General features: G+C 33.6%; 1 protein-coding gene across 2 annotated transcripts; it reads right to left on the bottom strand.

Moving 5' to 3' along the window:
- Positions 1-22,057: 22,057 nt before the first annotated feature.
- On the bottom strand, positions 22,058-26,258 carry LOC115697735 (uncharacterized). 2 transcript variants are annotated; one of them, XM_030624849.2, is made up of 8 exons: positions 25,963-26,258; positions 23,655-23,692; positions 23,421-23,504; positions 23,230-23,313; positions 23,119-23,153; positions 22,816-22,901; positions 22,450-22,515; positions 22,058-22,364 (listed from the first exon to the last, which is right to left on the bottom strand). In XM_030624849.2, the coding sequence occupies exons 1-8, from the start codon at positions 26,027-26,029 to the stop codon at positions 22,330-22,332; spliced, it is 495 nt and encodes a 164-aa protein (XP_030480709.1). In that variant the 5' UTR covers positions 26,030-26,258; the 3' UTR covers positions 22,058-22,329. The 2 variants fall into 2 exon arrangements, with proteins under 2 accessions (XP_030480709.1, XP_060974445.1); XM_061118462.1 differs by having other exon boundaries at positions 22,058-22,515; positions 25,963-26,215.
- Positions 26,259-27,069: the final 811 nt, after the last annotated feature.

Raw genomic sequence — 27,069 nt, 5'->3', positions numbered from 1 at the left:
CCTATCGGTAAAAAGCATGGCAATACCCTCAAAAACATAAAATCGAGGAAAACTAGGGTTCCTGAATTTTCCCCAACCGGTAGACCGGTTGCCCAACCAGAATTCCGGTTCTGGGAAATTTCAGAACCCCATCCGGAATTCCGGATGCACAACCGGAATTCCGGTTCCTCGCAGGCAGAACTTCAAAAATTCACACAATGCTCAAATCAACTCCAAACCAAACCAAAACTTCCAGACCTGTTCTATACATCCCCTAGAACATTTCTAAAGCATCAAATCCACCCAGAACGCACATAAATAAAAATCACCATTAAAGCTCAAGCTTTGAGTTCCAAACTCAAACTTTGTTAAACCTAGATAACATGCATCCAAACTAGCTCAAATCTTCCTAAACATGCATATAATAACTTCAGAAAACAACAATAAGCATCAACAACCACTGCAGTAACAGATTTCATTAATTCACTTTGAAAAGCATAGTTTTTGAACAAAAACTCTAAATTAGTTTCAAACCAACCCAACATGCATCAAAACAGTTTCATTCCTACTCAATTAAACATTATTAAACCTCTGAAAACACTACATAAACATAGCAGCAACAACGATCAAAAACTAAGCATGCAACACACCAAACTTTTCTTACAACTCAAGAAAACACAAAGAGAAGTTACTAGAGATCAAACCTTGACTTGGATTACACAAAGAGCTGCTGAAAATCACAAGAATCAAGCAAGAACACCCAGCCCTAGCAGCTCCTAGACTTGGCCGAAAAGAGAGAGAGAGAGCTTTGAAAATTTTCTATTTTTCTAACTTAGAATTTTTTTGAATAAATGAGAAATAAAAGCCATTACCCCCCATATACTTCAGCCAACAAATAATAAAATAAACACATAAAATTCATTTACTAAGTCCACTAAAGGACAAAATTTCATTGGGGCAAAAAGACCATTTTGCCCCTCCACACTAAAGTAACATAAATAACACTAAAGGGGTATTTTTGGGAATTCTAAATTCCCGGCCATTCCCGACATTACCAATGTCTAATAACCCGTCCCAAACTACTAACATGCTAAGTTGTGATTTTACTGAGCCAAACACCGAGTTCCAAAATATCAGGCACCGGAAATGCAAAATTATGAAAACTACTGAATGACATAGAAATGCATCTCTGAATTCAATAATAACGGTATAATAATTATTTAAATAGATATAAATAATTTCATAATTAAACGTGATTAACTGCTAATTTCCAAATTAAACTAAGCGGTCTTTACACAAAGAGAAGGTGTGGACTATGAGGAAACTTTTAGTCTAGTCGCCATGCTCAAATCCATCCAAATTATTCTCTCCATAGCTGTCGCTTCGATTATGAAATTTAGCAAATGGATGTCAAGAAAGCTTTCCTTAATGGAATTCTTGAAGAAACCATCTATATGGAGCAACCAGAAGGCTATGTTCTTCCAGGGTAGGAAAAGAAAGTTTACAAACTTAATAGGTCTATTTATGGACTTAAATAAGCTTCTCGCTCTTGGAACAAAAGGTTTGACGAAATCATCAAGATCTACGGCTTTCTTCAAAATGAAGATGAACCTTGTGTTTACCAACTCAAGGATAACCAAGTGGTAGTATTCCTAGTCCTTTATGTGTTGGGTTTTGTGCCCTAAATAAAACTCTATTTAATGTAATCCATTTTATTCAACATCAATAAAGAAACAGAAGTATTTTTCATTCATATGTGTATGTTTTGATTCATCTTATCAATTGCTTGACTATTTGATTTATAAATTCATCTGAAACCCTTTTCACATACTTGATCTTGTTTATTGTGTTGTCAACACATTGGAAAGTAAACATGATTATGTGAATAAAGATTCCTAGATTTATCAGAACACGGGGTTTTACTGATATGACAATCTACAACAGAGTTTACTTGCATTTGGAGAAGTGCTATGTTCTTTCCAGAGCATTGGTTAAAGTAAAGCTCAGGTTGGGTGCATGGAGTATGCATCGGAAGGGACCGATATTTAACTTTGACATAGATTTATTAAACTTACCGTAATATCTATTCAAGACAATATCGCCTAGTTGATCCTAGATCAAATAATCTTAATCCTGATATGATTAGGCTCAATCTCAAGAGTGTTATTCGTGTTCTTTGATTTGTTAGTTAAGCCTACTTTTGGGTCAGGGTGATACGTACATTTTGGGAACACGGTAGTGCAATTGAGTGGGAGCGCTACCATAAATATGAAATCTATAGCTTCTATCTGGCGAATAGAAAGTAAAGGATGATTTCCTTCGAGCTTGACCAAACAAAAATAAATGGTGGAGTACTCATTTCACATAGCTGAAATATCATTTATACGGGGTTAAGTGTTTTAAGGATAAAATACATTGTAGGGTCTTACGGTAATCTAATCCCTTTACAGAGTAGATCATTCATATAGAGGATCAATTATCAAATTAGGATTATAACAATAAATAACTAATGACGTGTCTATATGGTGGAACATATAGAGCGTTCTATATACTGAGAGTGCAATTCTAAGTTCTATGCGCGGATTCAACGAAGAATTACTAAGTCAGTGAATTTAGGTTATAAATTCTTGATCTGCTTATTGGAAGCTCGGTTATATAGACCCATGGTCGCCCCACTAGTTGAGACAATATTACTTGTAAGACTCATTTAATTGGTTTTGATTAATCAATTATAATTCTCAAATTAGACTATGTCTATTTGTGAATTTATCACTAAGTAAGGGCGAAATTGTAAAGAAAGAGTTTTTAGGGCATATTTGTTAATTAAGATACTTTGTATGGTTCAATTAATAAATATGATAAATGACAATATTATTTAATAATTATTTATAGTTATTAAATAGTTAGAATTGACATTTAAATGGTTGAATTTGAAAATTGGCATTTTTGAGAAAGTAAGATGCAGAATTAATAAAACTGCAAAATTTGCAAAAGTGAGGCCCAAATCCATAAAGCCATGGCTGGTCACTTTTATACGAAATATCATCTGATATTTTCATTATTTTAATGCCAAATAATTCAATCCTAACCCTATGTGGTATGCTATAAATAGATAGTGAATGCTTCAGGAAATATACACTTTCACATCTTGTTTCCTTCAGAGTAAAACCTGAGCCTTCTCTCTCTAAACCTAGCCGCCACCTTCACCCTCTTGTTCTTCCTTGAATAATTTCAAACCTCATAGTGATAGAGTAGTGCCCACACACAGCAAGTAATACCTCAATCATAGTGAGGAAGATCGTGAAGAAAGACATTCAACAAGAAGGAGATTCAACACTAAAGAAAGGAGAGAAAGAGATCCAGGTTCAGATCTTGATAATACTCTGCGACAGAAAGGATACAAGGGTTAGAGATCTGAACGGAAGGAGACATTTTATTCCGCTGCACCCAATGTAAGGTTTCTCATACTTTATATGCGTTTAATTTTATAATCGTTTTAGAAGTTCATATTTAGGGTGTTAATCAACATACTTGTGAGTAGATCTAAGATCCTAGTAAAATAATTACCAGCAACTGGCCTCAGAGCCATGGTAATTGATTTGCTTGCAAGAAATTTGGACTTAAAACGATTTGTTTGTTATTTGGATGGTATCATGTTGTTTTGTGTGTTGTATGATGATTGATTGATGTTTTTGAATTTTCGTGAAAAATAATTAAATATCTATTTCTGGAATTATTTTTATTGGATAGTTTGGGAAAAATTAAGCAATTTACCTTTTTACAGAACTCAATTTCGATTTTTTTTGTATTAGTTATGATTTTTTGAAAATCGGAAAAATATCAGGGAGGTGTCACTCACCTACGCGCACGCATGAGAGGCTTCCCTCGGACAGCACGCGCTCAGACACGGTTTCGTGTTTGAAACCGAGCCTTCCGCGCGCGGAGAGGCTGCATGCAACCTCCTGCGCCGGCATTCCTCGGTCAAGTCCTCCCAAGCCTGCGCGCGGACAGTATGCAATGGATATTGTCCGTAGAGCTCGCAAATTTTTTCGTTTTCTTCAATTTTTCATGTTATTTCATAGAATTAACTTCCGATTTTTTGTGTAGTTTTGTATTTTAATTCTTACTTTTCAATATTCAAATCTAATATAAGAAATAAATTAATTTAAATTTTTTAAAATTAATTTTAGATATTAGTGTAATTTGAATTTGAAAACAAGTAAAAATCTATCTTTTTGCTTGATTTTATATCTTATTTTTAAATTTGATTATTTTATCTTATTTTTTTAAATTTAAAGGTCAGATATTAAATATTTTTTAAATTAATTTTTTTAAAATTATTTGACCTTATTTAAATTTAAAATGAGATTACTATAATCATGTAATTTTAAATAGAAGTAAGATATTTTGCTAACTTTTAAATTTTGTTATTTTTTTATTTAAATTAAATTATAAAATCTGAAAAATATTTATTTTTTTTTATTTTATATTTAATTTATAAAATAACTTTAAAAATTTAAAAGGTGGTTAGCAATTATTTTTGAAATGATATTTAGGTTGATTGAAACCTATTTTTTTTTCAAAAATTGTAGGTTTAATTTTAAATTTTTTTTATTATTTTATTTTAATAAAAACCGATTTTTTTTTTATTATTTAATTATTTTCGAAAATTATTATTTAAAATCAAATAATTCCTGCATCCAACTATCCAATTCATCTTGTTGCAGGAGTATGTGTTTTAGCTTGTATGTAAGTTTTATAAAACCTATTATTGCTTGATCTAAATTGCCATGGTTAACTTGTTGACAGATCCAATGATCTGATTTTAACCCATGGTTCAATTGTCTATAGGTCAAGTAAATAATTTGTAACAGGTAAATTTTTACAATCTTCTTTCATCTGTGTATGACCTAGCAACATGATAGGATCCATCCAAATGTGTGCCTGTGTGAGCCTATATGTTTAATTTTGTTATAGATGTATATAGGTTGTTATTGCTAAATAAAATATCATAGTTTTTTGATAGATTTTATTTAGGCCCATTTAGTTTTTGGGCCTATTCAATTAATAACAGTTGTTCATTTTAAGGTTAAATTCCTCTCTTTTGGGCCTTGTGTGAGAGTTGGGGGCCAATAGAAGTGGGTACGACATACTGAACCCAGCTCCCCCTCACATGAACTACCCCAATTGTGAAGGCCCATTTGCCTGATTTGGATAACTGTACTAGGTTAATTAAAATTAGTTTAACCTAATAAAATTGATTAGCAACATAATTAATTTCATTTATTTTGAAATTAATTTAAGAAAAACATAGTTTAATGAATTATATTCTAAGCTAAACTATATGTATTTTCTTGTATTTAATTAAATATAGAATTATAACCAACTAGATTCTTTCTGAAGCTTAATTTAAATTTTTCATTAAATATTCCTATTTAAGTTGAAAATTAGTTATCTCTAACTAATCAACTTAAATCTGAATATCTTTTGAATTTCAAATTTCAAAATTAAGTTGAGGAATTTTAAAAATTGGTTATTAAGATTCTTTAGATATTTTTTAAGTTGATCTTTTTTCAAATATTAACTTAAAATGGAATATTTTCAAATTAAGTGGTTACAACTTTATTTTATATTTAATTAAATCTAATTTGAAAAATATTTAAGTTGGATATTTTAGATTCTTCTAAACAACTTAAACAAGATATTTTCAAATTTGTTCCATTCTTTTCGAATTTAAATAATAATTGAAATTTAATTAAAGTTGGATTTTTTATTTAAACCAACTTTAATTTGTAATTTTTCATTATTATAATACGGAATAAATGATCAAATAAAATACATATTTTAAAATAATGAGCTTTAATCAAGAGACATTCGATCTCCATTGTTGGTTTTACATAGCTTTTGTTTTAGTGAGTAATCCTCCCTAATGGAGGAACGTTCATTAGCAAGTTAGCACCATTTAATCTCGAAAGATAAGTAGCTTTGTAAGTGTTTTATATGGTATGGATCACCCTAATGGTGGCGACTGTATTTGACTTACAAAATATGAAACAATGGTGGAAGCTCATAAGATAAAATTGCCTTGACTCTCGCCTAAACGGGACAACGTTGAATTCCAATCTTGATCGAATAAAAGGTTGCTAGAATGATTATCATTTTAGATGAATTGACAACTCTATTCAATGGATGATGCTTTGACTCTCGCCTAAACGGGACACTGTATCAGTTTGTTGAAAACCTTGGAAAATAAACTATGTTAGATTTAGTATTTTTATAACATATGTGATTATTTGTTATTTTCTGAAATTGTGTATGAATTTATTTGAACCAAAACCTTACTTCTGTTTTATTGATGTATTGTAGTGCCAATATGAATAACCCTCACCCCAATCCACTCCTAGTTAATATCTTAGCAAAAGAACTCTATAGTGTGAAAATGCATCCTGGTAGTTGCATAAACTCGCACCTGTTGATGATGAATCTGAAGTTCCAAAAGGCAAATCTACTAGGAATTGATTTATCAAAAGAACAATGGGTACAATTCATTCTTAATAGTCTTCCTCCGGAGTATAATGGATTTGTTGTATCTTACATGATCAACAATTTTAACTCCTCCGACATGGACAAGCTCGAAGCAGAATTACGAGCTCATGAACGGAATCTGATTGCAATGGGACCTCCTGGGTTTGCAAATCTTAATCAGAGGAAAAGAATTAAACATGAAGGCTCTAGCAAAGCTGCTTCTTCAAGTACAATTATCAGATATAATCTTCTATGTTCGAATTGTAATGAAAAAGGACATCAAGAAGAACGATGTCCCCGGCTTCTAAACAATTCAAACGAAGGTAATGCTTTTGTCTTTGAATCATGTGTTTTAGAGAATGACAAATCCACTTGGATTGTTGATTCTGGGTCTACTAACCATGTATGTTCTTCATTGCAGCTGCTTGAAACTTGGGAAAATCTGCTTCCAGAAGAGTTAAAGCTAAAAGTTGGGAATGGCGAGTTAGTGTCGATCAAAGCTAGAGGAAAAGCCCGTATCAAGTTTCAACAGAAATTTTTAATTTTAGAAAATGTTTTATTTATTCCAAACTTTAGTAGAAACTTGATTAGTGTCTCATGTTTGCGAACACAATCTTATATATTGAATTTTTCGGGTTCTCATTGTTCAATTTCTCGTAATGGATTTCATATATGTGTTGCTCCCATGGAACAAGGGCTTTATGTTTTAAGACCAAATACACAAATCTCACTAAGTAGTGAACTTTTCAATGTAGCTAAACCTAGAAACCTTAAAAGAAAAGAGATTGATAATGATGATCAAACTTATCTATGGTATTTACGTTTTGGTCATATAGGCTTTGATAGACTCAAAAGGCTAACCAAAGACGGTCCATTGAAAAATGTCGTCTTAGGAGAATTGCTAGTATGCGAGTCCTGCGTAGAAGGAAAAATGACCAAACGTTCTTTCTCTGCAAAGGGAGAGCGTGCCAAAAAACCCCTAGGGTTAGTGCATTCAGATGTTTGCGAACCCCTGAATGTCAAAGCCCGAGGTGGTTATGAGTATTTTGTCACTTTCATTGACGATTACTCTAGATATAGTTTTCTTTACCTAATGCAAAAGAAATCTGAAACATTTGAAAAGTTTCAGGAGTTTCATGCTTTGGCTCAAAATCAATTAGGTAAAACATTAAAGATCTTGCGAACTGATAGGGGTGGAGAATATATGGATATGCAGTTCAAAGATCATTTAATTGAACTTGGAATTGAATCCCAATACACTGCCCCAGGCACTCCACAACAAAATAGAGTTGCAGAAAGAAGAAATCGCACTCTTTTGGAAATGGTTAGGTCTATGCTGAGTTATTCAACTCTGTCTACGTCCTTCTGGGGATATGCTATACAGATGGCAAATGACATTTTAAATGTTGTTCCATCTAAAGCAGTCCCTAAGACACCCGTCGAACTATGGAATGGTCGTACACCTAGTTTACGCCACTATAAATGGTTAGGTCTATGTTGAGTTATTCAACTCTGTCTACGTCTACATCTAAAGCAGTGCCCTGCTTATGTCTTGAGAAAGAAAGAAGGCAAACTTGAATCACGAACTGAAGTTTGCATGTTTGTCGAAAATTCTAAAGAGACTAGGGGTGGACTGTTTTATAGTCACAAGTAGGGCTGAACACGGGTCGGGTTTTCGGGTGGTCGGGTTTGGGTTTTCGGATTTCGGGTGTTTGAAATGTGTAACTGAACCCGAATTTCGGGTGGTCGGGTATGGCGGGTTTCGGGCCGGGTTTGGCGGGTTAAATATGGTCGGGTTCGGGTTTTATTAGGCTAAGCCCGAATGATTCATTTTTGGGCCCAAATAAAACTACTTAATTTTTAAAAATACCATCTTTTTTCTATTTTTAACATTTCTTTTAGCTTTATTGAATTAAAGCATATAAGTTTAAATACAAAATTGCATTATATATAATATAAACTATAATTTATATTCATGTATATCTGAGTCGAGCAACACTTTGGTACACTGAAATGCACAATCTTGCATCACAGTCGGCATGTCTGCCGTTCTCATGTATATTCAAATCGATGGCTATGGCTGCCATGTATATTCAAATCCCATTAATTCTATTATTTCTCTTTACGTTTCAAACTCTTTACATTGTATCCTTACAAAGAAAAAAGTTCTTTACATCATATATATCTATGAAATAATAAAGTGTATTTCTTCTTATCCAAGCCAATTGAAAAAGAAAAAAAAAAAACTTGGTGACTTCTTAAACAAACACAGACGTCGACGAAGGCAAATATGTAAATCAAACATATATAATTAAAGAAAGAAACAAACAATGAAAATTAAAGCTTGGCTTAAATGGCTACTGTTCGGGTATCGAGTTAAAACCCGACTAAATATATACAGTATTTTAAAACCCGAACCCGACACCCGTATTGAGTATTTTCGGGTTAGACCCGACCCAACTACACGGGTTTTAAATTTTTCAGCTTTTTTCGGCAGAGGGTCGGGGCGGGTGGTCGGATTTTTGGATTTGCGGGTCTAGATGTGCAGCCCTAGTCACAAGGATAACAAAGTGTTTGTATCTACAAATGCTACTTTTCTTGAAGAAAACTATATTAAAGACAACAAACCGAAAAGTAAAATTATATTAGAGGAAATGCTTTCAGATATAATTCCTTCCAATGTTCCGTTCTCTTCCACTCAAGAAGAGGATAATCCCACTCCCTCAGTCGAACCTACTGAGAAAACTACTACCAAAGTTCCTGTTCAGAAGATCACCGCTCCTCGTCGTAGTGGGAGGGTTTTCACAAAACCAGCTCGTTATGGCTTGGATGGTGAAATCAATATGGTCGTTGGTGACGATATTGATGACGACCCATTAACCTATAAACAGGCAATGGCTAGTCCGCAACGGAAACGATGGTCAGCCGACATGGATTTAGAAATGGATTCCATGAAAAAGAACAAAGTCTGGGAATATGTAGACGCACCTGATGACTATCATCCAATCAGATGTAAGTGGGTTTACAAGAAGAAAAGAGGCGCTGGAGGCGAAGTCGAAACTTTTAAAGCTAGACTTGTAGCCAAGGGTTATACCCAAAGAGAAGGTGTGGACTATGAGGAAACTTTTAGTCCTGTCGCCATGCTCAAATCCATCTGAATTCTTCTCTCCATAGCTGCTGCATTCGATTATGAAATCTGGCAAATGGATGTCAAGACTGCCTTCCTTAATGGGGTGCTTAAAGAAACCATCTATATGGAGCAACCGGAAGGCTATGTTCTTCCAGGGTAGGAAAAGAAAGTTTGCAAATTAAATAAGTCTATCTATGGACTAAAGCAAGCTTCTCGCTCATGGAACAAAAGGTTTGATGAAATCATCAAGACCTACGGCTTTCTTCAGAATGAAGATGAAGCTTGTGTTTACCAATTCAAGGAAGACCAAGTAGTAGTATTCCTGGTCCTTTATGTTGACGACATTTTGATTATTGGAAACAATATCAAGAAAATGACTAACATCAAGGAATGGCTTAACACTCAATTTGATATGAAAGATTTGGGTGAGGCAGCCTATGTTCTTGGTATTCAGATTATTAGAAACCGGAAGAACAGATCTCTTGCTCTCTCTCAAACAACCTATATTGACAAAGTTTTAGAGAGAATCTCCATGAACAACACCAATGGGGTGAACATGCCTTTGTTGGGTTTTATGCCCTAAATAAAACTCTATTTCAATGTAATCAAAATTATTCAATATCAATAAAGTAACAGAAGTATTTTTCATTCATTTGTGTATGTTTTGGTTCACCTTATCAATTGTTTGTCTATTTGATTTATAAATTCATTCAAACCCTTTTCACATACTTGATCATGTTTATTGTGTTGTCAACACAGCGGAAAGTAAACATGACTATGTGAATAAAGATTCCTAGATTTATCAGAACACTAGGTTTTACTGATATGACAATCTACAACAGAGTTTACTTGCATTTGGAGAAATGCTATGTTCTTTCCAGAACATTGGTTAAAGTAAAGCTCGGGTTGGATGCATGGAGTATGCATTGGAATGGACCGATATTGAACTTTGAAATAGATTTATTAAACTTACAGTAATATCTATTCAATTCAATATCACTAAGTTGATCCTAGATCAAATGATCTAAATCCTGATATGGTTAGGTTCAATCTGAAGAGTATTATTCGTGTTCTTTGATTTGTTAGTTAAGCCTACTTTTGGGTCTGGGTGATACGTACATTTTGGGAACACGGTAGTGCAATTGAGTGGGAACGCTAACATAAATATGGAATCTATAGCTTCTATCTGGCGAATAGAAAGTAAAGGATGATTTCCTTCGAGCTTAACCAAACGAAAATAAATGGTGGAGTACTCATTTCACTTAGCTGAAATATCATTTATACAGGGTTAAGTGTTTTAAGGATAAAATATATTGTAGCATGTTACGGTAATTAAATCCCTTTACAGTGTAAATCATCCATATAGAGGATCATTGATCAAATTAGGATTATAACAATGGATAACTAATGACGTGTCTATATGGTGGAACATATAGAGCGTTCTATATAACTGGAGAGTGCATTTCTAAGTTCTATGCGTGGATTCAATGAAGAATTAATAAGTCAGTGAATTTAAGTTGTAAATTCTTGATCTGCTTATTGGAAGCTCGGATATATAGACCCATGGTCCCCACACTAGTTGAGACAATATTACTTGTAAGACTCATTTAATTGATTTTAATTAATCAATTATAATTCTCAAAGTTAGACTATGTCTATTTGAGAATTTATCACTTATTAAGGGTAAAACGGTAAATAGAGAATTTGAAGGGTATATTTATTAATTAGGAAACTTTGATTAGTTTTATTATTAATAAATAAATGACAATATATTATTTTATAATTAAATATAATTATTAAATAATTAGAATTGACATTTCTGTGGTTGAATAAAGGAATTGGCAGTTTTTGACAAAATGGGAAACTAGGAATGATGGAAAAGGAAAGTTGGAAAAGTGGATGGCTTGTTTCCACATTGCCTAGGCTGGCCACCTTTGCTTCCCTTTTCCCATTTATTTTTCATTTTTTAATGCCAAGTAATTCAACCATAGCCCTAGGTGGTCTTCTATAAATAGAAGGTAAGGGCTTCAGGTTTGAAATACACTTTGATAATATTTTCTTTCACTCAAAAACCATCTTGAAGCCGCCACACTCTCTCTCTCTATACCTTCTCTGTTTTTCAAAATCCTCTAAGTGATTGAGTAGTGCCCACACACATCAAGTAATACCTCAATCATAGTGAGGAAGGCTGTGTAGAATTCAGAATCAACAAAGAAGGACATTCGGGCTCAGATCTTGATTATACTCAGCGACAGAAAGAAATCAAGGGTTAGAGATCTGAGTGGGAGGAGACATATATTCCGCTGCACCCAATGTAAGATTTCTCTTACTTTTATGTGTTTAATTTTCTATCGTTTTAGAAGTTCATATTTAGGTTGTTAAATCGACATACTTGTGAGTAGTTCTAAGATCCTGGAAAAATAATTCCAACAGCCTTCTAGATATGGTATTCGTCTGTCTAAGGAACAGTCTCCTACTGATCCTCAAGAGATAGAGGACATGGCGAAAATTCCTTATGCTTCTGCAGTTGGAAGTCTAATGTATGCAATGTTATGCACTACACCTGACATCTGCTATACAGTTGGAATCGTGAGCAGGTATCAGTCAAATCCAGGACAGGAACATTGGAATGCAATTATGTAACGCCCTGTCCAACAGGGATGCCACGTGTGTGAAATTTAATAAAATACTGATATTTATATAATATGTAATTATACTAAAAGTGTGGGTAATTAAATTTTGATAATTCAACTTCAACTTTCAAACTGTTTAACAAAAGATAAGTAATATGGACTACGGGGTTCCCCTGTTTTCAAAATATTCACAAACTGGTTTTAAAGTATTTTACAACATAAACTTTATACTTCCAAAATACAATCAAAATAGAGCATCCTGTTTACTGGGCCGTGTCACTGCGGCTGGTATGTACATTGCTGCTGCGACCACAAACTCATGGTTGCTCAACTTTTGCCTTCCCTTTACCTGCACCATAAAGCACACGTGAGTCACAGAGACTCAACAAGAAAAGTAACCAAAACGTTACCTGAAAATGATTATCAATTTAATCTCATACCAATATGTTTACTCATTATACAATATCATAAAGTATTCCTTTACACATTACACATTCACATTACACAATCTTGGTACTTTATAAAGTACCCCTTTACCACTCGTTAACCACGAGCTGAATATGTCACTATCGTTGCTCGATAAAGCAAACGATAAGTAAGAAACCTAACCGCGGTTTCAAGAGTAATTACTCGTAACGGTAATAACCGTTTCCAACCCTAGGTCATAACCTAGGCTTACTAAATATTTAATCAAAGTCTTGATAATAATCAAGGCCACTTCCATTCAACCATTAATCTTTAACCACATACGGTGCTTACCACTTTTCTTACCTTGGTTCAGAAATCAAGAGTACGGGCCGACCAGAGTGGAAAACAAGCTAAGCAATTCCGGTCCTATGTCACGACAATTAAAACTCAAATGAAAACCTTAATCAAATTTCTGATAATCAACTCTAATTCTCACAATCGAACACACCCTACTTTCCCCCAGATCAAACTAGCTTAACCATCTCTAAAACACCCTGAATTCCACTCCGAAAGACACCCCGAATCAGATCAGACTTGAAGAGAAAAATCCAAAATCCCCCTTTCCTAGGAAAAACGGTCGGCCGTTTTTCAGACACCAAGAAAAACGGCCTGCCTTTTTTTCCTGGCAGCCATGGTGATTTCTGGTTTTTCACCCCTAAAACCAATCAAACCTCCACCAAACCTAACCAAACTTTCCAGAACATTATATTGTGGCAATTATAACATAACCAAACAACTATTTCAATGCAATATATCAATTTGCTCAAAATCACACTTGAAAGTGAAGAAAAACTAAATTTTCTCTCAACAACCATATCCAATTTCAACCAGCCATTAACCTCACTCAATTTTCATTCAAACAAGTTCCAATTCAACCCTAAAAACCTACCTTACCCTCAGTTTATACCCCAGCTCAGAATTCATTGAAAACCTTCACCAAAACCTAAACTAAACTCAAGAAAACCAATCAAGAGAAGAGTAGAAAATCATACCTTCACTTAGCTAGCTTCTAGGGCTTAGATTAGCTCAAGAGTGGATGAAATAAGATGAGTTTCACCTGGTTCCCAGCTGCTCCTAGGGTTCGGCAGAAGGAGAAGAAGAAGAGAAGCTTGATGTTGATTTGAAATGTTTTTTCTTGCCTTGGAAGGAAACTCTTTAAATAGGGTTTTCTTTCTTTCTTTTTTTCTTTTTTTTTCTTTTTTTTTTAAAAAAAATAATAGGCAGCTTTAAAATAAAAGAAAAGTCAAACACCTTAAATTTACTAAGCTACCCCTTTTTCCCTTAATCTAATTTATTTTTTTAAAAAAGAAACCCTAGGGGCATTTTGGTAATTTCACTAATTCCCCAATCCGACATTCTAATAAAATTCTAACTTAATCCGAGATGTACTCAAAATAGATCTTTCATTAATTTCGTGACATTACTAACCACATCGCCAAATTTTCACAATTGCCGGGCCCGAAAATAACGTATTTCATTAAATAATTTCTCAACAATTTACCTAAGTAAGATCATAATCCTACTTCATTTCCCAAGTAATTACATATTTAATAAAATATGTCTATTTAAATATTATTTATTTTCTGGGATATTACAAGTTAAGTATATTCTGAAATACTTAAAGAGTACAAGAAATCTTGTATTAGTCTACAAGGTTGGTGCTTTAAATCCCATAGGCTATACTGATTCAGATTTTCAGGCATGTCTTGAAGACGGAAAATCTACATCTGGGATGGTGTTTACTTTTGGGGGTGGAGCAGTGGTTTGGAGAAGTGCTAAACAAACCGCGATATCGGACTCTACGATGGAAGCAGAATACATAGCTGCAGCAGAAGCTGCTAAAGAGCTTGTTTGGCTAAGAAAGTTCTTCACCAGTATCGGTGTCGTGCCTGGAATGGAAAAGCCTCTGGTCCTACTTTGTGATAATAATGGAGCAATAGCCAATAGTAAGGAACCTCGAAGCCACAAGAGAAGCAAACACATAGAAAGGAAGTATCACATCATCAGAGAATATGTGGCAAGAGGGGATGTACTGGTTGAGAAAGTGGACACAGAAGATGACTTAGCAGATCCATTCACCAAAGTCTTGGCAGTAACTGCATTTTAAAAGCACCGTCAGAATTTAGGATTAATTGATATGTACTGATTAGTTTTATATTAGTGCAAGTGGGAGTTTATTGGGTTTTATGCCCTAAATAAAACTCCATTTCAATGTAATCCATTTTATTCAACATCAATAAAGAAACAGAAGTATTTTTCATTCATTTGTGTATGTTTTGATTCATCTTATCAATTGCTTGTCTATTTGATTTACAAATTCATCTGAAACCCTTTTCACATACTTGATCCTGTTTATTATGTTGTCAACACATTGGAAACTAAACATGACTATGTGAATAAAGATTCCTAGATTTATCAGAACACGGGGTTTTACTGATATGACAATCTACAACAGAGTTTACTTGCATTTGGAGAAGTGCTATGTTATTTCCAGAGCATTGATTAAAGTAAAGCTCAGGTTGGGTGCATGGAGTATGCATCGGAAGGGACCGATATTGAACTTTGACATAGATTTATTAAACTTACCATAATATCTATTCAAGACAATATCGCCTAGTTGATCCTTGATCAAATGATCTTAATCCTGATATGATTAGGCTCAATCTCAAGAGTGTTATTCGTGTTCTTTTGATTTGTTAGTTAAGCCTACTTTTGGGTCAGGGTGATACGTACATTTTGGGAACACGGTAGTGCAATTCAGTGGGAGCGCTAACATAAATATGGAATCTATGGCTTCTATCTGGCGAATAGAAAGTAAAGGATGATTTCCTTCGAGCTTGACCAAACAAAAATAAATGGTGGAGTACTCATTTCACATAGCTGAAATATCATTTATACGGGGTTAAGTGTTTTAAGGATAAAATACATTGTAGGGTCTTACGGTAATCTAATCCCTTTACAGAGTAGATCATTCATATAGAGGATCAATTATCAAATTAGGATTATAACAATAAATAACTAATGACGTGTCTATATGGTGGAACATATAGAGCGTTCTATATACTGAGAGTGCAATTCTAAGTTCTATGCACGGATTTAACGAAGAATTAATAAGTCAGTGAATTTAGGTTATAAATTCTTGATCTGCTTATTGGAAGCTCGGTTATATAGACCCATGGTCCCCCCCACTAGTTGAGACAATATTACTTGTAAGACTCATTTAATTGGTTTTGATTAATCAATTATAATTCTCAAATTAGACTATGTCTATTTGTGAATTTATCACTAAGTAAGGGCGAAATTGTAAAGAAAGAGTTTTTAGGGCATATTTGTTAATTAAGATACTTTGTATGGTTCAATTAATAAATATGATAAATGACAATATTATTTAATAATTATTTATAGTTATTAAATAGTTAGAATTGACATTTAAATGGTTGAATTTGAAAATTGGCATTTTTGAGAAAGTAAGATGCAGAATTAATAAAACTGCAAAATTTGCAAAAGTGAGGCCCAAATCCATAAAGCCATGGCTGGTCACTTTTATACGAAATATCATCTGATATTTTCATTATTTTAATGCCAAATAATTCAAGCCTAACCCTATGTGGTATGCTATAAATAGATAGTGAATGCTTCAGAAAATATACACTTTCACATCTTGTTTCCTTCAGAGAAAAACCTGAGCCTTCTCTCTCTAAACCTAGCCGCCACCTTCACCCTCTTGTTCTTCCTTGAATAATTTCGAACCTCATAGTGATAGAGTAGTGCCCACACACAGCAAGTAATACCTCAATCATAGTGAGGAAGATCGTGAAGAAAGACATTCAACAAGAAGGAGATTCAACACTAAAGAAAGGAGAGAAAGAGATCCAGGTTCAGATCTTGATAATACTCTGCGACAGAAAGGATACAAGGGTTAGAGATCTGAACGGAAGGAGACATTTTATTCCGCTGCACCCAATGTAAGGTTTCTCATACTTTATATGTGTTTAATTTTATAATCGTTTTAGAAGTTCATATTTAGGGTGTTAATCAACATACTTGTGAGTAGATCTAAGATCCTGGTAAAATAATTTCCAACATTATATTGATGACATCTGATTATTGGCAACAATATCAAGAAAATGACTGACATCAAGGAATGGCTTGACACTCAATTCAAAATGAGAGATTTGGGTGAAGCTGCTTATGTTCTTGGTATTCAGATCATCAGAAACCGAAAGAATAGATCCCTTGCTCTCTCTCAAACATCTTACATTGATAAGGTTTTAGAGAGATTCTCAATGACCAATGCCAAAGGGGCACAAATGCCTTCTAGATTTGGTATCCGTCTATCTAAGGAACAGTGTCCCTCTGATCCTCAAGAGATAGAGGACATGAGAAGGGTTCCTTATGCTTCAGCAGTTGGGAGTCTAATGTATGCAATGTTATGTTCTAGACTTGACATAAGCTATGTAGTAGGAATTGTGAGCAGGTATCAGACAAACCCAAGAGAGGAACATTGGACTGCAGTTAAGCATATTCTGAAATATTTGAAAAGTACTAGGCATTATGTGTTAGTCTACAAGGGTGGTGCTTTAAATCCTTTAGGCTATACCGACTCAGATTTTAAGGCTTGTCTTGATGACAGAAAGTCTACATCTAGGATGGTGTTTACTCTTGGGGGTGGAGCAGTGGTTTGGAGAAGTGCTAAACAAACTGCAATTTCAGACTCTACCATGGAGGCCGAATACATAGCTGCCGCAGAGGCTGCTAAGGAACTTGTCTGGCTTAGAAAGTTCTTCACAGGACTTGGTGTTGTTCCTGGAATGGAGAAACCACTGGTTTTACTTTGTGATAACACTGCTGCTATAGCCAATAGTAAAGCGCCTCGAAGCCACAAGAGAAGCAAACACATAGAGAGGAAATACAACATCATCAGAAAATATGTGGCAAGAGGGGACGTACTAGTGGAGAAAAAGGACACTGAAGATAACCTAGCTGATCCATTCACCAAAGTATTGACTGCATTACATTTGAAAAGCACAGATTGAATTTAGGATTAATTGAAATGTAATGATAGTTTTATGTTAGTGCAAGTGGGAGTTTATTGGGCTTTGTGCCCTAAATAAAACTCTATTTCAATGTAATCTTTTCTATTCGTATCAATAAAGAAAAAGATTTAATTTCATTACTTGTTTAATATGTTATTTGGTTCATGTGATCATCTATTTACTTATTTGATTTATAAATTCATCCAATCCCTTATCACACAGATATTCTTATTTATTGTGTTGTCAACACAGTGGAACGTAATCAAGATTGTGATTAAATGTATTCCTAGATTTATCAATACACATGGTTTAACTGATATGATAATCTACAACGTAGTTTACATGCACCTTGGATAAGTGCTATGTCCATTCCACGACATTGGTTAAAGTAAGCTTGGGTTGGATGTATGGAGTATGCATCGGAAGGGAGCGATATTGAACTTGAACTAGATATGATAATCTCACCGTAATATCTATTCAATTCAATATCACCTAGTTGATCCTAGATCAAATGATCTCAATCCTGAGATGGTTAGGTTCGATCTCGAGAGTATTATTTGTGTTCTTTGATTTGTTAGTTAAGCCTACCTTTTGTTCCGGATGATACGTACATTTTGGGAACACGGTAGTATAATTGAGTGGGAGCGCTAATCATAGATATGGAATCTATAGCTTCTATCCGGACATAGAAGTGAAACGATGATTTCCTTCGAGCTTGGCTAAATAGAGAAAAATGATAGAGCGCTCATTTTAGTGATTATATTAGTTCACTAAAATATCATTTATAGGTAGCTAAGTTTTTTAAGGATAAAATACATTGAAAGGGTGTAACGATATTTTTGTCCCTATGCAATGTAAATCATCTATAGTGGATCATTAATTATAGGGATTATAACAATGGATAATTAATAGCCTATCTATATCGTGGAACATATAGAGCGTTCTATATAACTGAGAGTGCAATTCAAAGTTCTATAGTGGTTCAACGAGGAATTAATAAGTTAGTGAATTTACTTGGTAAATTCTAGATCTGCTTATTGGAAGCTCGGTTATATAGGTCCATGGTCCCCATACTAGTTGAGACAAACTGCTTGTAAGACTCAGTTCATTGATTTTAATTAATCAATTTTAATTCTAAAATTAGACTATGTCTAGTTTATGAATTTTCACTGTGTTATGGCTTAATTGTGAAGAAATGGTATTTTAGGGTTAATTTATTAATTAAGAGATTTTGTGGAGTCCAATTAATAAATATTATAAATGAAAATTTTATTTGATAATTATTTTAATTATTAAATAAATAGTTTTGGCATTTATAGGGTTGAAGTTGCAGAAAGTGGTTTTTGTAAAAATAGATAAAATAGTTGAGAAAAATGGCAAAAACCAAACTTATGTGGGGCCCATATTATGGTCGGCCACTAAAGGGTTTTATGCTCCATTTTTTTTTTTATCAACTTTTGATTCTAGATTAATCAACCCTAACCCTATGGAAATTAGTATAAAAGGATAGATAAGGTCTCATCATCCAACTAATGACTCCAAAGCTAAAAACCTAGCTTTCTCTCTAGGTTTGATGAGACCTATTCCTTCTTCTTCTTCCTCTTGAATTTTCGAAATACCAAAGTCATTCTTCACAAAACAAATTCAGCCATTAGTGATTGAGTGAATGCCCACACATAACAAGTTTGTCCTCATTCATAGTATGTAAAACTGTGAAGAATCAAATCAACAAGAAGGAGAATTGGGCTCAAATCTTAGTGATACTCTGCTACAGAAATGATACAAGGGTTAGAGATCTGAGTGGGAGGAGTCATTTAATTCCGCTGCAACCACTGTAAGGTTTCTCATACCTTTTATTTGTTTATTTTCATCGTTTTAGAAATTCATATGTGGATGTTAAAAACATACTTGTTAGTAAATCTAGATCCTGATAAAATATATTCCAACAAAAATATATGTAGCTTACTAGCTTGTGTTTTGCAGATGATCTAATCTTGTGTTTGTAAGGGGACTGTTCAAGCAGTGAGACATTTGAAAATTGCCTTAGATGATTTTAGAAATGCTTCTAGTTTACAGGCCAATAAAAGCAAAGTCTCAAGTCTTCTTGACAGGGGTTCCTACAGGTGTAAAAGAGTCCATCTTGCTCGAAGTTCAGTTTGAGGAAGGTAGCTTTCCTCTTAAGTACTTAAGAGTCCCTTTAAGACCTACCAAATGGAGATTTGAAGATTTTGATATCATCCTCAAGAAGATTAAGCTTAAGCTCCTAACCTGGGAAACAAGGCATCTTTCTTTCGTTGTTCGTGTGCAATTGATCCATTATATTCTCTTAGGCTTAAGGAACTATTTGGATGAGCATGTTTGTGTTACCTCAAAGTATCATTAAAGAGGTGGAGAAGCTTTGTAGAGGTTTTCTTTGGGGGCTAAAAGGTAATAAGAACAAGATTCACTTAGCTTCTTGAGAGAAGGTTTGTCTCCCAAAGATCTTTGGAGGCCTCGGTTTTAGAAAAGGCCCTCTTTGGAACAGAGCTGTCTTGGCTAAATACATTTGGGATATCATTGAAAAGCATGACTTGTTATGGGTGAAATGGGTTAATACAATCTATTTGAAGGGTGCTAATTTCTGGCGATATAAGTTGAAGTAGGATACAAGTTAGCATTGGCAAAATTTGTCATTTGAGACAGAATTTTAGCGAAAAAAATGTATTCTTGCTACAAGTCAAACTGGTAATTTTAAAGCTTCCAAACTCTACAGCAGAAAAGTGCAACAACCTACTGTTGTGTATCAAAAGAATGTTCAGTGTAGATTGAGTATTCCTAAACATAGATTTATACTATGGCAGGCCTTGAATTCTCAACTTCTATCTTGAGATTTGCTTCCCAAGTTCTGTGTTCCAATTGAGAGTTCAATTGTCTTGTTTGTGATTCAACTAGTGAAAGCCATTCTCATCTATTCTTCGATTGTATCCTATCTTCTCAAGTGATACAGTTGATCTTCACGTGACTGGCATTATTACCTGGCCTCAGAAGTTCAAAAGCTGGACCTAAAGGATTAACACTACTAGGAAGGGGTTAGTAATTTACGTCAATAATTTTCTCCTTGCTGCAACTGTGTATGGAATTTGGAAAAATTGTAACAAGTTTGTTTATAAAGGATCTTTTCAATATGTTGTTTGTATAGTTAATAAAATTAAAATGTTACTTCGTTATAGGTTGTATAGTGTTTTTAAAAGGAATTTGAACTCTAGTGATGAATTTTTTTACAAAAACTGTATAGTTTAATAGGAAAGTTATGTTTGGGGCTAGTTTTGTGTAGGCCTTTCACGGGTTTCCTTGTAAAGCTTGGTTTTGTTTTTGCTTGTGATTAATGAAAAGTCTCTTTTCTTGAATAAAAAAATATAAAAATATTATTAAACTATAATTATGTTCAATGTTATTATCATATTTTCTCATCTTTATTACTATTAGATCAACAATCAAAGTGAAAAAATAGCCCCAAACATTCTGACAAAACTAATATCTCTACTATCAAGACATGTCCAATAATTATAATATATAACTATAATATAGTCACTATTTTTTTTACACTAATTTAATAATTTTATAAAAGACAAGGTTAAATTTCTGTGAATGAAAAATATAATTTTAATGTCATTCTAAAATTTGAGACCTAAACGGAAAACGATTTATAAATAGGTGCTTTTAAATGAATATTTGAATTAAAAGGCAGAAAATGACTAATAATGCTAACATTCCAGAAAAGTTAATTCAAACCCAAGTTTCGAACGGTGCGCAGAAAACAGTTTAGATTGTAAATTTACTGCAAATAATGCCAAAATCAAACATTAACATTGGCACAAAAACTTGGTAAAGGGGAAAGAATTCTCAAATATTCCTACATGAGAAGATTTCCGTAGTTTCAGCAATTAAATAACAAGAGTTGCAACTTACAATATTTCATTACTTAGTACTTGTTTAAACTTCACAAACTATTTGTAACAATGCACCAAACTAACATAGAAATCTTGTTGTTGAAATGTTTGTACATGCGCCAAAACACCCTAGTTTTCGTACCTGTCTATTCATATCATTCAAAAGCTTATAATCTGACAAATATTAAACAAAAACAAAAAGTTGACATTTTTAAAACAACACAGAAATGAAACTCGACAAACACATGCACATACTAAATTGTAGGACCTGACAACAAAAACTAGAGAAATTAAATGCCACGAACAAATTTAAATTTAAAAACAAGCAACGGTGGAAAACTATAAGAAAAGAAGTACTGCAGTAAAAATAACTACACCCATCTTAATGAGATTCTGTTGTTAAAACTATACTGTCTCAAATATGATAATGTATAACTTGGGAAAATAAAATAAAGCAAAATAAAACTACTTGCAGATATAAAGTTACAAGCTAAAAATAACATAAACTGTCAAGCAAAAAGTACGAACAGATGACATAGATATATATATGAGAACTGGCAAGCAAATCTGTAAGAAACATTTATGTCTCATTCCAAGGCAGCCGCAGCAGAACCGATTTTTCAACAAGATCATTTGCGAGCTTCAGTCTTTTTCTGTTCTTTCGCTGCAAATCACCAATTCATTAATACCAATATGCTTAATATTTAAATAAGCAAAGAGAAAACTACAATGTTCTTGATAATTATTACCGGCTTTTTCTTCTTCTCGCTTTTTTGCAGCGTCTGCTCTTTGTTGTCTTATAAGGGATAAACGCTCTGCAAAAGCGACACATGCAAAACATTAGAAATAGGATAATAATATAGTAATAGCACAACTATCCCCATTTCTGCAATTCACATTCTCTAAAACTTAAGCATGTTCATTGGACTGTCAATGTGTAAGCATATGTACAGAAAGAGTCAGAAGCCTCACACCATCATTAACATAATTATATTAGGAACAGAGTATGTATATTCCAAGTAAATATTAAAAATAATAACTTGAGTGCACTGTGTACATGCACATCTATATATAGTTAGATCTTAGAATTTCCGAAGACATTTAACATCGATTACCTAGGTCTTTCCTTGCTTGTTCTGTTTTCCCTTGTTCCTGTAGTCGCATATATCGTTCATGAGCTCTCTGTTTTTCCAATTCTTCTCTGCAGAAAGACACAAGAATCAAGTGTGTAAAATTCCTTACGACATAAATTTCCAAACAAGGAAAGGAAATAGTTTCTCATTGAAAGGTTATATTGATATTTCCAACTTAAATCCCACAAATTGACATATTATATCCAAATTAAGATATACTTTTTTCATAGTGCTATCAAGAAATATACAAGACAAGAGTAGGAAGGAAAATGAGGATAAATTTACCTTTCACGTCTTGAAAGTTCAGTTGTTTTGGTAATCTGCACAAAACAATAGCATTACATTTCTATACAAGTACACCACAGACAATGTGCAGTGGGAAAGTTGTTAACTTACATCAATATCTCTAGCTTTCAAGGTCTTTGGCTTCACCAAATTAGGATTTTCAATCTCAATAATTCCTTGAGTACCTTTACGCTTCTGCTTTCATTATTGAACAGCAGAACATATAATTTCATCATGAGTTCCGTGCATAAAACAGTCAAAAACATTGAAATATCTCAACAATGACAATAAGCCAAGCGAACCTCATTGTTTCCATCTGATTCTTCTCCAGACTCCTCGCCGGATTCTTCTGCAGACTCTTGTTCTTCCTCATACTCAACTTCTTGCTAATAATATCAAACAGAATAACATGCTTAAGCCAAAAAGATTAATCAAAATAAGCATCGTGGAACTAAGATTAACTACAACATACATAGACATGTATATTATATGTATATATATATATTTGCATTTATGGTTGAAGAGAGAGTAAAGACCTTTTTGAACGTGCGAGGGCGAGTAGAAGTTCCAGCAACTGCAATTATATGATAAACAAATGGTTATAGCATTATGAAGTCTGATAGTACAAGCTTGTGACATGTATATAAGAATTTCAAAAGAAAAAAAAAACAAGATAATAGATACAATGGATTGAAAACTCTCCCCCCCATCTCATGCACATTGGCTTTGGAACTCTTTTACTGCATCACATGCGCATAATAAAAGTACAAGGAAATCTAAGAAAAAAACTATAGATATTAAAGAATACAGAAGGAAGAACAAACACATCAGTGCTCATTATTTAGTAGGAATGAAAAAAAGAGAAAATGACTACTGACAGGTACATAACAAAGCAAAGTTTTGAAACATAGAATCGGGTACCGAGGCGTTTTGCCTTAATCCCACAAGGTGTATGCCTCAAGGCGTGTTGAGGCGTCCGCCTCAACAATAACAAGAAAAACTTCATTAAATATTATAGAATTCATAACAAACAACACATATTACCATATCAAAGTCATCAAATTCATGAAAATTACTAGTTAAGTCTTAAAAGCATAAATTAAATTTATAAAAGGTACAAAATTCAATTGAAAATGGTGGAAGTTCTAAACATATAAAGAAGACTGAAGACATTTGCGAGGTTGATGAGGACTGAGGAGGGAGGGACTTGGCTGAGAAGGAGAGAGATGAGAGATTCCATATGAGAGGGTTAGGGCTTTTAGGGCTATATTTTCCTGTTTTTTATAATAAAAATCTGTTTCAAAAGACCCAAACTAAAGTCCATTAGAGTCATTTAAAAGTATGAAAATAGCTATTAGAAAAGCTTTAAAAAAATAGCCATAATCAGCCCACAAAAAAACAGGCCTAACACAAGGGAGAACAAACACACCAGTTCTCATTATTTGGTAGGAATGAAAATAAGAGCAAACGACTACTGAAAGGTACATAACCAAGGAAAGTAAATAAGATGAGAATGGAGTAACTCTTCTAGTGTGTGATATGAGAAAAAGGAGATGACAAGTATGTAGAAACTAATGATAACATCCATACGGCATAACCAAACCAATTCGTCAACTCCCAAAATCCTTTCCATAAAAGGATCACACTGTTTATCAAATTATATAGACTATGGAGAATAATAATTGTCCAAACTACGGACTAAACTTTCTCTCCAATTATAAAGAAATACAAGAATATGTACAATTTACAATTAAACCCATATCTCCCAAAACACCTCCCATCATCACACAAGAACACTAAAACTTCATCCACTAAGTCTTTCACCCACCCACCCACCCCCCCCCTGTCCAAACTACGGACTAAACTTTCTCTCCAATTATAAAGAAATACAAGAATATGTACAATTTACAATTAAACCCATATCTCCCAAAACACCTCCCATCATCACACAAGAACACTAAAACTTCATCCACTAAGTCTTTCACCCACCCACCCACCCCCCCCCCCCCCCCCTCTCCCCTCCCCTTTGTGTCCCTTATACCTCCCACAAAAAATACAGTAGTTCTTAATGAATAAAATCAACAAAAATCATGAATAAAAGGTTAACTTTTACTAGCTTATCTCACGATTATGAGCTCTAAAAAGAAAAATCATGTTGTGAACCAAGAAAACCGACAAGGCGAAACACAAATCCTGATGTAAAAACGGTTCACCACCAAAAAACAAAAAGTAATAATTACAATAAAGCACCTTCAAGATAAAATATAACCCAGATCATCCTAAAAAAATCAGTATCAGCTTCCCCAAGTTGACAAACGTCAACAATTTTGAATTTGATTGCTCAAAAAGGAAAAAAAAAGAGAAAGAAAGAAAGAAAAAGAAGCAATCTTGTATTTCAATTCATATAATGGATCAGAAATACGTATACTCCCAAATATCAGCAATCTTTCTCATGGACTCGAGCTCAAGAATTATTACAAATCTTTATTCAAAGAATATAATAAATGAAAAATGAAAGCCAGAAACACGAAAGTAAAAACGTTTTATTTTACTGTTAACTGCTCAAATTCAAACTTCACAAAACACTCAAAATGTTCAAGGATTAGATTTATCAAATCAATACAATTCAAATATCAATAACAAATCTTAGCAAGCAATAATAACCCAGCATCCTTCTCTTCACTAACAAATCAAGAAAAGTTAAGAATAAAGTCCGTAGCAATGAAGCCAGACAACAAATCAGATGCAGGTTTCAGTATAAACAAGAAAGGAACAAAATATGAAAACAAATCGATACATTCAAGAGAACCAGGTAGAAAGCAAAAGGGCATTTGGTGAGCTTACGCATCTCTTCGGGAGTCGAGAAATTGCGGTGACCCGTGGGCTTGCTCTTGTACTTTCCTCTCCCCATGGCTACGGCAGAAGCAGAGCAAAACTCCCGATTAGAGAGAATGAAATCGATCCGGTTGAGAAGAGAAAGAAGAAGGAAAAGAAGGGTCACCAAAAAGTTCTCTTGCTTTTGGGGAAATTCGACGAATATTATAACACCCACAAAACCCCAGAACCAGATACTGAGCCTTGCGGCCTTAATGACTCGGGCATATCATTTTTTTGTAAATGACAATTTTATCCTGGAATAATATTTAGTAACATTTCATTTCTTTTTAGGTGGCGTTTGGTTACTTAATGGAAATGGAATGGAAATGGAATGGGAAAAAAAATGGGAATAGGAATAAGAATGGAATGAAATGGAATTTTTATTCTTTTATTTGTTAAAAACTATGAATCAACAACGGAATAGGAATTATCATGTTTGGTATTACATGGAATGGAATAAAAATTTTATTATTTTGACTAAATTACCCTTTACTTTTCAAAAATTATATTTGTTTTATTAAATTACCATTATTTTTATAAATTGAACAAATAAATAATATTTTTAACAAAAAAAATATATTTATCATGTGAAGGAAATGTGCACATTCTTAAACCTAATTATTTAAAAATAAAATAATAAAATTACATATAAATATTAAATAATTAGTAATATGATGGTAAGGTGAGAAGTGGAGAAGGATTGATAGGGTAAAATAAACTTTTGTTAGTATGGAATTAGCTTCAAATGATTTTATAGTGGAAAAGCAAATCCTTAGTTCAGGTGAATTGTAATTCCTTTGGAATGGGCTTTCAAGTTCTAATAAAGAAACCAAACACTTGATTGTAGAGCTGTACAAAAAAATTTGTAAACCGCCCAAACCGAACCAAAAAAATCGATAAAAATTACAAACCGAAATAACCCGAAAAAATTACAAACCGCCCAATCTGTTAATTGGGCGGGTTGAAAATAGGTTCAACCCGTCCAATTAAACCGACCAACCTGACCAACCCGATTTTGCACCTTTAATTTTATTTTTTTAACTTTTTAGTTTTTGTTATATATAACATAAATGA

The sequence above is a fragment of the Cannabis sativa genome, chromosome 7 (genome assembly GCF_029168945.1).
Source record: "Cannabis sativa cultivar Pink pepper isolate KNU-18-1 chromosome 7, ASM2916894v1, whole genome shotgun sequence".
NCBI lineage: Eukaryota > Viridiplantae > Streptophyta > Magnoliopsida > Rosales > Cannabaceae > Cannabis > Cannabis sativa.
Note: the sequence above shows the minus strand (reverse complement) of the source record. Positions and strands in the feature narration are given on the sequence as shown.